Source organism: Malaclemys terrapin, chromosome 6, assembly GCF_027887155.1.
Source record: "Malaclemys terrapin pileata isolate rMalTer1 chromosome 6, rMalTer1.hap1, whole genome shotgun sequence".
NCBI classification, from domain to species: Eukaryota; Metazoa; Chordata; order Testudines; family Emydidae; genus Malaclemys; species Malaclemys terrapin.
In genome coordinates this window covers 73,898,353-73,911,025 of record NC_071510.1, presented here as the reverse complement: position 1 = coordinate 73,911,025, position 12,673 = coordinate 73,898,353, and the positions used below count along the sequence as shown (strand labels likewise).

General features: G+C 38.2%; 1 protein-coding gene across 1 annotated transcript in view; it reads right to left on the bottom strand.

The window, feature by feature from the left end:
- Nucleotides 1-1,250: 1,250 nt before the first annotated feature.
- ELL2 (elongation factor for RNA polymerase II 2) overlaps nt 1,251-12,673 on the bottom strand; it is a 61,036-nt gene continuing 49,613 nt past the window's right edge. Inside the window, exons 10-12 of the mRNA XM_054031677.1 lie at nt 6,486-6,657; nt 4,982-5,026; nt 1,251-4,826 (exon numbers count right to left, since the gene is read on the bottom strand). Coding sequence (XP_053887652.1) covers nt 4,710-4,826; nt 4,982-5,026; nt 6,486-6,657 — 334 coding nt within the window. The 3' untranslated portion in view covers nt 1,251-4,709. The remainder of the gene's footprint in view (nt 4,827-4,981; nt 5,027-6,485; nt 6,658-12,673) is intronic.

The following is a 12,673-nucleotide window of genomic DNA, read 5'->3' as shown; positions in this document are numbered from 1 at the left end:
CTTTCAGGTGACATTGTAAATAAGAAGCAGGCAGCAGTATCTCTCGTAAATGTAAACACACGTGTTTCTATTGGCTGAACATGAAATAGGACTGAGTGGACTTGTAGACTCTAAAGTTTTACATTGTTTTGTTTGAGTGCAGTTATGGGAAAGGTATAACAAGAGCCAATGGCAAGAAGGTGAAGCTAGACAAATTCAAACTGGAAACAAGGTGTGCATTTTTTACGGTAAGAGTAATTAATCTTTGAAACAGTTTAACAAGGGTTGTGGTGGATTTTCTATCACTGACCATTTTAAAATCAAGATTAGCTGTTTTTCTAAAAGATCTGCTCTAGGAATTATTTTGGGGAAGTTCTGTGGCCTGTGCTATACAGGTCAGACTAAAGATGATCAGAATGGTCCTTTCTGGCCCCGGAAGCTATGAAAAAGAACAGTTAAGTACCATCTAGTGTCATCTAGAAGGACTATTAAGCAGGGGGCGCCTCCTGTAGAGGCTCTACTGCTAATGTGAAAAGGAATACGGGCAATATTCAAATGAAATACTTCATTCTTTTCATATCAAATGCTTTAATTGTTGTGTGTTGTTAAAAAAAGATTTTAGTGCTGACTGTTACCTTGGGAGTGAGAGACGGTTTAGTCTGTGGTTTTGTGTCAAGTTAACTGTTTAATGTCGTAACAATAAAACAAGGGTTTAACAATATTTTAATTTCTTTTTAGGCCTGGGCCAGCCCCCACTCCCCAATCCCTTTTCAACACAACAGCACTATCAAGCCCCACAGAAAGGCTCAGTTTCAAACACCACACCCCTGCTCCCCAATTTCTACCACCACCAGAAATGAAGGAAGAGAGGGAAAAGGGAGGGGGGAGATTTTAAGGCGGGAAAGAGTGGGGGAGGAGAGGAGAAATTCCCAAGGATGTAAAAAAGGAGAGGGGGATGAAGTGCCGAGTTGGAGGAATGGAAAATTCCTCTAAAGTAGAGAATGAGAGCAGGGGACTTGACAGCTGCATTTGAAGTACTTCCACGGCTAGAGTGTGCCTCCAATGCAGCCACTAATATAGTGAGCCATCAGAATACCATCTCCTGCATTTCCCTCTGAAGCATACCCATTAACCGTAAGACACCACCAACGTTCCTGCCTGCCTGCCTATGTGATTACACCATAAAAGTGAGCAAATCATTCTGGCAATAGAACTGAGCATGTTTGATTGTTTCATTGTAAAGACGTAAATAATCAAAGAAAAAACAAGTGTCAGAATTGCAAAGTTTACATTTTATTGAACTTAAATGGTGTAGAACAGAGGGGCAACAATGGCTCAAGTGTTCATTAGTTAACAAAATGCCCCAGGGCATTTCACTTTATGACTCTTATCAGTCTGTGTGGAATTATTGAAAAATAGTTGTTTTAAAACAACGCTTCAAAAAAGGCAGAAAGGGAGATTCCAGCCCTGTTTTTTTTCACATTACCACAGTGCTGTCTGACATTCCCTATCTTCCTTTAGTAATGTCAATGATATACTTCCCCAAAACTGAAAAGGCTACCAAAGTGCTACCCATATCTCTTCCTATCAGGTACACATGAAGAAATTATTTAGTAACACTTATGAAAACAATTAGCTGTAAGGAGACTTCAAAGTAGCAAAGGCAAACAGCAAGCCTATATGGAATGAATGCACATTTACATTGCCAGAAAGAAACTGGCTGTGGTATTACTATTATTGCAAAGTAAAAGTTACAGTATCTGAACTGCTTAATCAATCCAATTTTTATTTAAGGCCCATTAAGTAACGTGCCTCTAACACTTGTCTGCATATGCTTTACAATAGCATCTTAGTTAAATACTTTTAGGGGAAATTATTGTAAAACTTGCAAAATCAACTGGATACTTCGAAAAATTAACACCAAATTTAAAAAAATTCAAAGTAGCCAGCAAAGAGAGAAAACTTATTTCAACTGTTATGTTCTCAGAACAACCACTTAACCTCTACAATTTTAAAAATGCACTAACTCTCCTCCCCTCAATTTGTCCCATCAGACTAACAAACTCGTAACACTGAAAAACAATCCCCTTCGTGTATGAATTTTTTGCCAACAGTGGGCAGCTATTCATTCCCTTTGACAGAAATTATCAAAATGGTGTTTCAAATGTTTCATCACAGTTTATTTAAATGCAAGACTCATTGGGTTCCCTAAAACCAGACACACTGGCTCACCTTCACCGTTTCTCTAAAACCTACATAGGGTTTTAACACACTTAACAGTAGCGTAACTCAAGCCAAGTTTTGCCACCATTTGCAAAAAGTTGAATCTGTTTGAGTGAGTAGGCAAATTTTGCAGGAAGGGCAATACTAATAGAGGCCTTACTTCAATAGGCTCTGACATTTGTTCAACAGGAATGTAGACTCCAGGGAAACAGATATGTTGAATTTTGCCATACATAGGCTATTGGGTATATTTTGCAAGGCTTGAGAAATGCTCACTGCAAAGAACAAAATTTAAATTAAGGGTTTTACAGTAGTTTGTCAGGTCTAATGATAAGCAATGCTGGACCTTTATGAAAGATTAACCTCCAGCTGCAATAGATACCTGTAAACCAGAAGATGTGTGCCAGCACAGGGGACTCCTTTTGCACAAAAAGACAATATGAATGTTTCAATTGCAGTAGGCTAATTTAGAAAGTGATGGTATTACAAACAAAGTAGGCACTGAGATAATTACTACACATACTATCACTGCTCTAGAGTAACAACAGAGTAGTAGTAGCAGCTTTGCCCTGCAGTTACATTTTAGATACAAGAACTTTTATTACCTAAAATAGCCCATTTTTAGAACCATACATTATTTGTTCAGCTTGAACAATACAGCCATTGTGATTTCATTTTTGCTGATGGACCAACATCTAAAGTTTTTATACCAAAGCTGAAGTGACAAGGCATTGTGTTTACACATTACTTTCATAACATTTCTGGAATCTAATTCACCCCTAAAAGACACATTTATTTCAATGGGAGGCATGCAATTTCCTTTGCATCCTCTTACACTTTTAATAAACATTCAAGTAATTCAAAACTTAACATGGTGATTGTACCAATTACAATTAATCAGGTAAAAGCACCTGAAATCTCAACATATTGTGTTAGAGACTTCAACTCTATACTAAAGTAGTGAAATCTGTACATATCTGTAGTGTAACTGTAACAAAGGTCTGATTAAGAGGGACTTGTCTTCCAAGCTATTGAATCTTTCTAGTTAATGAATCAGAAGAACTGACACTGAAGGTGAACTCCACTATTCCAGTTATTTTACTGCATACTTTCTGGCAATTCTATAAAACATTTTCTGGTTTACAGTGATACACAACAATTGTTTTGATGCTGGAGATAAAGTTTATTAAAGATACTACCAAAATTTTGGCAAACATTCCAAAACCAGATTTGTAAACATAATGCTTCCCTTTTCAATTGGCAGCACTTTGAAAAGACAAATACAGTAAGACAAGTAAACAAAAATTAATTCAAACTGCTAAATTTTTTGACCAAATAATTTATGTTCCCACATGATAAAGTGATGGTTTAAATCAAATTAAACCAATAAACTGCATGAAATGAAAGTTTGTGCTGTTTGATGATCACAGTATTTTATAGTTAAATATATCTGTTCTGTGTTATATTCCTGGCACCCAGGAGAAAACTCTTTAAATATACATTTCATGTAGGCAATAGCTTCTTGGCATATCTCTCTTCAAAAAAATACTTTATAGCAGTATATAAATAGGTCACCTACATGTTTAATTTTATAATTTTGCCCCAAAACTATAGATCTGTTTAATTTTTGTAAAGTATCAATTTTCCCCAACATTAATAAAGCTGACAAACTGTTGAAATGGAAATGCGTTCATCTTCCACAATAGAAGTAGCAATTTTATAGGAAAAAACCTACAGCAACACTCGTCAGTTGTTTTAACCTGAGCGTCTGGCCTACTTCGAGTAGCAGCTTTTTTTCTCCCCCCATCATGCTCACACCCACACAACCTTGCACACATACAGTACAAGCACACGCTTTCAGACGCTGGTAGGCCACAGAATGCTTCCCGTTGTTTTAATAAAATGGGAAGCAGTGTAGCTAATAATTTAACTACACTAAGCACACACAAGCAAACACCTTAAGGCAACCATTGCAATGGGGGTTTAAGTTGCAGGGGTAAGTTACTGTTGTCGATAAAGAGGCTGTATATAGCTTTCATATATACAAACACCTCTTTTTAACCCTCCAAAACAATGTTTTCACTTTCTTTAAAAATTTTGTGCAAATTTTAAACCTTCTACCATTTAAGGCAAAGAGTTTGCATTAACAAGAAAGGTCAGAAAACAGGCTTATATTTATCCAAAAGCATTTCAACTTGCTACATTATTTTTTTTTTTTTTTAAGTGTGCAGAACTTTAAAGTAGAGACACTGAGTCCCCAGTATCTACTGGTAAAATGGTTTCCATGGACAAACATAAGTCTTAAAGAAAAGAAGGGACCAGAAAAAAAAGCAGCTTCAAATATGCAGAGAAGCAACCTCAACAACAAAAGTAGTAACTCAAGTCTGCTAATACTGAAACTTCTGTAATGCAAAAGTTTAATTTTTTTTAGAATCTTAGAGCAACTCATTTGGAATTTTAAATAAATAAGCTTAAGTTTATTCACATCATCTGGTCCAAGCAGAGCTCTAGTGCCATGACTCTGCTTGTCGTTGGTCAAATTCACCTATTAGTCTTTTAATATGAGCCAGTTTGTTATGAAGATATTCACATCTGTACTTTTCCTCTTGATAGTTGGGACTAGACTGCAAAGAAAGAGAAACGAGTCAGGGTGCAGAAACATCTTTGCAATATTTTAATCTGAATGCCCGTCACTAAAAAGGGCATCCAGACCCTGCACGTAGAATGATTATGAAAGTGTTTAACATATCCATACTTCCCACTTCCCAGTTGTACACACCTGTTTGATCTTCCGATATTCCTGTAGGACTTCCTCATGAACTACCTGCAAGTAAGAAAATTTAAATAAAGACCACCTGAAGACCATTTCACTGTTGTAAAGTGCAATTGAATATTAAAAAGGGTTAGAAGAGTGGGATGAAGATTTTCAGTTTTACCACACAGACACTTAAGCCTTGTCTACACAAACATTTAGTTCATAGCAAGCTGGAGTATGAATCTACCCTGCACTAACCTGCCATGGATTAACTGCCCGTGTAGGTCCTGCTAATGTCCATTAACAGTCCATTAATGCACTTTTAGTCCACATGGATAGTTAGTCTGCAGCAAATAGATTCACATCCCAGCTTGTCAAGAAATAAATGTTTGCAAAGACAAACCTTTATTCTCTGGTCACCCTCCTGCTGTGGAGAAGAGCAAGTTTGCAGACAAAGCTGCGATAAGGCCATTGAGGGGAAGTGGCTATGTTGAAGATCCTCTTGTATAGCCACTTTCTCAATGCCGCCTGTAAAATATTGTGCAGCCATGTGCTACTTAACGTAAGGCCTTGCTTACTTCTAAGGGGAGGGATCTTCTCCCACCCTCCCAAAACCTGGAAAATCTGTAAGAAAAGTTGTGGAGTTAATATTGCCTGAGACAGTATTAACCTTCCTGAAAGAACAGCGGGCAACAGAGGTCAGAGAAACTGAGGCCAGTAACCAATAGCAGCATAGGTTATTGGTCCTATGGGGCTGCTATGGTTGGAGTAAAGATTATAGAGGAACAAATTCCTCTGCACAACAGGACTATATCTACAGTTTAGGAATACAGTTTCCTGGCCCATCTGCTGCCCATAACATGCCCCGTTGGGACGCAGGTTATGGGAAAAAAAATTAAGAGTTGCTGTTCCAGAGACTATTCATTAATTTATTTATTTCCTCCCACTCGTATATTCTAATCCTGCACAAGAGTGTGAGCTACAAACAGCACTAAACTTCTCATCTTGCAGAAACCTACACTGCCACATACTACACTATCCTAGAAGAATATACTTCAGGTCAACAGTTTGTTAGATGATCTGGCACCCTGCAATTTGTTTCAGTGATTAGCCTAGACCTTGGGAGACCTGGGTTCATTTCTCTGCTCTGCAACATACTTCCTATGAAATGGGGCGAGTCAGAGCCTTCCCATGCCTCAGCTCCTCATTTGTAAAATGAGGATAATAGTACCTCCCTACCTTGCAGGGGTGCTAAGGGGATAAATACATTAGATGGTGGGGCTCTCAGATAATTTGGTGATGGGATCCAAGTAAAAGTGCTTCTGCCAATTTAAGTGTTTTCCTCTACCAAATTATACATTCATCTAAGGATTTTCTGTGAAGTCTGATTTTTATCTTGTATATTAGTTTTTAGAAAGTTTGGAGTATTTGGCTGTGAGCTTAAACGTTTGGGGAGAGGAAGAAGAGAGATGTAAAAACAAAGTAAAAGGTAAAACTAGCTAACAAAATGCCTTCTATTCCTCTTTACCTGATACTCCTTAGATCCTGGAGAAAGGAGCTTACGTTGAGCATCAAGTTTCATAAATCTTCTAGTGACATTTTCCATCCTGGCATGTAAGCTTCTGTATTCATCATACTCTGCATTGAAGTCATCCTTGTAACTCTGGCGTTGCTCATATGAAACAATAGCTATATATTTTCTAATGGAAAGAGCAAAGTTACACTTATCTTCCATGAAATGCCCTTGGTATAAAACTGTTACAGTTCATTGCAAGTAGCTAGAACATACTGAGAAGTGAACTGCCTAGTAATGTAAGTCAAAGATTTGACTAATTTAAAATATTTGTCTATCACAACAGGACAGAAGTACATTAAACTGTACACTTTGTTTGAAATGGTTTTTAGAGTCAGTATATTACAAATGGTCTTTAACAGAACCTACAATATTTCAGTGGCAAATTTCAGTCTATACATGTATAAGTATTTTGCTCTATATGGTATTTATTCAGAAGTCATTAAACTATCTACAATTGTAGGTGCATACGCAGAATAGTTAACATGCATTCAAATTAAACAGAACCAATACCTCTGTTTAAATAAGAGTGGAGCTGCTAGCAACTCATTTCCTATGATGGCCCCTTAATTTCAGAATTTGTTTCCTGTATTGACCTGCTAGAGTAAAGTGCATTTAGCTTCTGGGAACGCTGTTTAAGCAGACCAGTTTTTTGCTGGCATTTGGGAGGGTTTGAATCGATATAAGAATTTTTTTCAAGATTTAGCAGATGTGTCACTCTTGAATAGGAAGTTAAATTAATATTTTATCCTAATGATTGTGCTGTATTAAGTAAGGGTCAAACTCATCTAAAGAATCTGCGGTACATTATAGGCAACATAAAACAAGCTGTGATGAGGTCTGCAGCTGAAAGGGACTATCACAACCTTCCCAGGGACAAAAAATGCTTCTGGCCACTGATGCTACCAGATCCCCAAAAGCAGCTGAGGACCTAGCAAGGACAAGTTGCCAACCCGTGTGTGTGATTAAAAGTAGGCAAACAATCAAAAGAGTAGATATAATCTGTCTTTTTTCCAGGATTCCCAAATACACTGTTACCTTTGGTCATGTCTGACTTTAGCCTCATCCAAACCTTTATTCGGACCACTCGGAAAGCCCATCAACTACTATGTCCGTGTTGCCAGAGGCACTACAATCCCAAGTGCCCTACATACATTGAGCAGAAGGGTACAACAGCAGCATTTAGGGCAGATGAGACACTGCCCAGTAGTACACTCTCTGGATGCTCTCAGATAAAGTAATGGAGCAGGAGCACCTCCATCTATTCCTTTCATGATCCATAGGTATGTTTATCTTGTGATCAATAACATTAGAGACAGCTGTCAGATTTTTAAGTAGTCTGTTCTACACCCAGGCTCTAAAAAGAACAAGCAGGCTGACAGGGATCAAGGAAGTTTGACTCCAAAGTATCAGAAGAACTGCTTTGCCACCAGCTTATCTCATTCATTCCTCTTTTTAAGCAATTTATCTGCAAGTTTCTCCTGAAGGGGATTGACAGATTTGTCTCTGGTAGATATCAAAAGGCTAGGAGAACATGAATCACACAACTGGTCATAGCCCAAAAACTCCAACAGACTATGAGCACTGTTCAAGACCGAATCAGAAAAGATGCATATTTGTTTTCTCAACCACTACAGATACAATCTGGTCCAAATTAAGAGCGATTTAGGGAGTAGTTTTCAAATGCAACTAACAATGTTGTTCTAAAAGCTGCTGCTTAATGTTCTTATAGAAGATGACCAATAAACATAGTTTGTACCCTTCAACTTCTCAGGAAATGCTGATGAAATGGTAATTTTGAATAAGATGAGAATAGTGTCTTTCTACATTAAAATTCATATTGTAGGAAATATAGGCAATACACAAAATCAAGACCAACTGTAATCCAACAAAGAATAAGGCAAGAGTTTTGAACTTTGTCTATACTTTTGCCTATCTACATCAGCTGGTATTCCACATAAGACATCCTCCACAGACTACTCTTTCTTTAAATTGAATAGGCTTGCTCTGTTTAGTAATACACCTCAATCCATGTTTATTCATCTCCTTTTGTAACCTATTTTTGTACAATCCTAGGTTGTTTTGCTAGAAGCAGTATGTTATACTACACATAGCCGGAGTTAGTATAGTCTATTTAAAGATAAACATTTATTGTTAGGTTCTATTGAATTTAATTGGCACAATAGATTGATCCACTGCAACTATGGTGATTTACAAGCAGGTATTTCATATGGGTAAATAAGATAGAAGCAAATTCTTATTTTGCAGTAATCACTGAATCGAGTGCTCAAGCAAAGTACTACCATTATTGTACAGCAGAAGGAGCCCACATGAAGAGGAGAATACACTAGAGTGGAATATAGACCTGTTTTATTTTATTGCTCCTAGATCTATGCAAAAGCAAAATGAAGTCACGTGGGTCTTATCAACTCTGATCAGTGTAGGAGTGTCATTAAGCTGGACAATATTTCTATGCTAACTCCATGCATGTGTTATCATTGCTTTAATGTAATAATTACAGCTGGTCAGAAAAATGCCAACCACACAGGTTTTTAATAGAATTTGCCAATTTGTTAAAATCAAATTGCTTTGTGTAGATCATTCAATTTTGGAAACCAGGCTGGTTTCTGATGACACTGCCTGGTTTCCTGCTAGCTTGCGGCTCTGGTTCCTTGACCGCAGGGCTTCCAGGGTCTGCCAAGTGGACTGCTCCATCCCCTTTTGCAGGAAATTTCTAATTTACATTCTGAATCAGAACAGAAACAAATATGAAAAAAAAAAAAGGCAAAATTCCTACATGAAGTGGAATATCTCTCTCTTTCCAGCTGTAACAATGTTATTTGCACCCAACATGTCAAGTTGTAAGTTAGCTTTGTCATCACCACGCTTGGGTGGTGGCTTTGTGGCTTCACCCTAGCCCCATACATGCATCTATTGGTATTATGGTACTTGTCTTGCTCTGCCATATTAGCTCTGTAGGAGGGGCAGGATTATCAATTGGTCCAGGGGGCAAGGAATTGAGAGAGAAAAGAGTTTGAAAGCTGGCCCAAATTTATTTTCATTCTTTAAGTTGAGGAATGAGTTGAAGAAAATCCATGTTGGCTTTTTTGTATTTTTTGGTATAAAAGAAAAAACTTCACAGAATAGCCAAAGAGTGCTTTGTTAGTAGCACAACTGGAACTGGGCAAGATATTATTTGATTTTTACATTTTGAAGAAAAATGTAAAGCCATCAATAAAACAGTAAAAAACAGCTACTGAGCAAATGCAGAAGCTATATGTAGGATTTTTAGAACTGTTTCAAGGAATTCTGGTAAATATTGGTTTTTAAATGTTCTAGGAATACGTATGTAGCCAACAGATTGGCTCTGCTACAATAGTTGTTTCAGTCTGAGACAAGTTCTTAAATACTCGAAAATGTTCAACATTCAGCTGTGCCAAGACAAGAGTTACACAGCTAAATCTTACATTTTTGGTATATAGAAAAATTTCACAATCTTCTATGGAATGAGTTAAGGAGCTAAAATTAAGATTTATTAGCAGTTTTTCACACCTATTTATTCATTTTAATAGGCTCACCACTCTAGTTTCTAGGTGCCATATGCAAGTGGAAAAATGTGTTTGCTGATACATTTTTACTTCTCACTATGTAGTCATAACCAAGGCTCTGTGTACTCTTCAGAAAGGTCAACCTTAATTTTAAATCAAGGTCCCCTGATTTTTGCAGCTCTCCGGTGAGCAGTTTTATGGTAAAATGGATATTTTCTGCAGCAGTTTCAAATTCAGCCTGTGGTCAGGATGCATCAAAGCTTTAGTAGCTTAACACAGTTTCTGAGTGGATGACATCTGTGACATAGCATTACAATAGTCTCTGAAGAGTTTTTATTTATTTTTTTTTAAACCCAAGGCAAGTTTGGAAACTATAAACTATGCATTAGGTCACAAATCTCCCCCTTTAGAAATACATCGAGTACTGTGTTTCACTAAATAAGTGCTGACTTCCAACTATTTGCCTATTAAAGGTAGTGCTGCTTTAATTTAGTTTAGAAAAAACAACAAGGGCTTCAGGCTCCTACAGGGCTAAAACTGTACATCACAGAAACAGAGAAGTGTTCCTATGATTTAACTGAAATTGGTGTTCTTTTCATGTCAGATAAGCCCAGAATGTTCATACAGGGAGCAGGGAATGTAAAGTTGTAGTTCGATATATGGAGCACATATTTCATGATCATTGCTAATGTGCGTTTTGTATAGATATTTTGTACACACGTTAGCCAAAGCTATATTTAACCGAAATGCAGCAAGGTTACAGTTTTTCTATATAACTGTATACACACACTATATATAATGTTATAGTGACAAAGACCATTAAAGAGACAAACGGTTGACAAGTTCAACTCTAGCATACTGTACAAAGGAACTTTTACGTTGGTGAAAGTATTCAAACAAACATTCACTGAAATCCCTCAGTTATGTTTTAGTTTCTTACATATTTGTAGCAATACAAAAACTATATTTAAGCCATGATTTGTTTTGTCACAGCCCACCTTCTCCTGTTACTTAATCTTGCAAGGACGTCAGTCCTGCATTTATTACATCGCAACCTGTTGTGGAAATTGTTTAGTCCTAAACTGTGTTATGACTTCACTGTAATATTAGAATACGAACACGGGTGGTGAGAAAGAAGACATCTTGCTCAGAACAAATCTCTGATATATTGAAAGCAGGGCAGAAACCCCCAAACTCCACTTACAGAGTGACAAATTGTTCTTTATCACAGAAAAAACATGAAATACTAGGCCTCAGATTAGGAGGAAACTCAGCAGGAAGCAGTATGCTAAGGTGTATGGCATGACTGGCCAGTTCCTTGCTTGGCCCCAACACCAGACAAACTTGAGCCACTCTACAACACAAGGCCCCCAGCTACGTGAAAGACAATACAACTCCCAAGGTGCACGTTAGCCTAGTGGAGCAGCGGTCCTCAAGCGCCTGCCATTGTTCTTTCAACATTTTCATCTATGCTGAGCGAGGAGGAACATTTTGTCTTATGGAAATCTTTAGGAATAAATGGAATCAGTTTAGATGTCACAAAGTGAGGCTTCGCCATAATTTCATTGCAGGTAGGTTAAAAAGTTAGTAGACCATTTTATACGTATTACAATTAAACTGTTAAAGGCAAGGGCTAACAGCTGGGTACAAGTAAAGTAAATGTTATAGGGGAAAAAGTTTAAGTAAAAAAATGTTTTCATCTTTTCTATCAGTGCTTCATCAGTAGGGCCCTACCAAATTCATGGTCCATTTTGGTCAATTTCACGGTCATAGGATTTTAAAAGTCATATATTTCATGATTTCAGACATTGAAATCTGAAATATCACGGTATAGTAATTGTAGGGGTCCTGACCCCAAAAGGAGGTGTGTGTGTGTGTGCGCGCGCGCAAGGTTATTGTAGGGGAGGGGGTTGTGGTACTGCTACCCTTACTGGCAGCTGGAGAGCGGCTGCCAACAGCAGCGCAGAAGTAAGGGTGGAATGGTATGGTATTGCCACTCTGACTTCTGTGTTGCTGCCTGCAGTGCTGGGCCTTAGGTCAGCAGCTGCCACTCTCTGGCTGTCCAGCTCTGAAGGCAGCAGTGCTGAAGTAAGGGTGGCAGGTATAGTATTGCCATCCTTATTTTTGTGCTGCTGTTGGTGGGATGCTGTCTTCAAAGCTGGGCACCAAGCCAACAGCCGCCGCTCTCCGGCCACCCAACTCTGACAGCAGCGCTGAAGTAAGGGTGGCAATACCACAACCCCCATCTAAAATAACCTTGTGATCCTCCTGTAACACCCTTTTGGGCCAGGACCCCCAATTTGAGAAACACTGGTCTCTCCCCCCCACGTGAAATCTGTATAGTATAGGGTAAAAGGACACAAGAGACCAGATTTCACAGGGGGAGACCGGATTTCAGAGTCCGTGACATGTTTTTCATGGTCGTGAATTTGCTAGTGAATTTCCTATTAATCAATCATCTGTTTAGGGCTCCGTCCTGCAAATACTTGTGCACATGAGTAACTTTACTCATTGAAAGTTGCCTCATTGACTTCAATGATACTGCCCACGGGAAAAGGGTTACCCATGTGCATGAGCATTCATAGGACTGAGCTC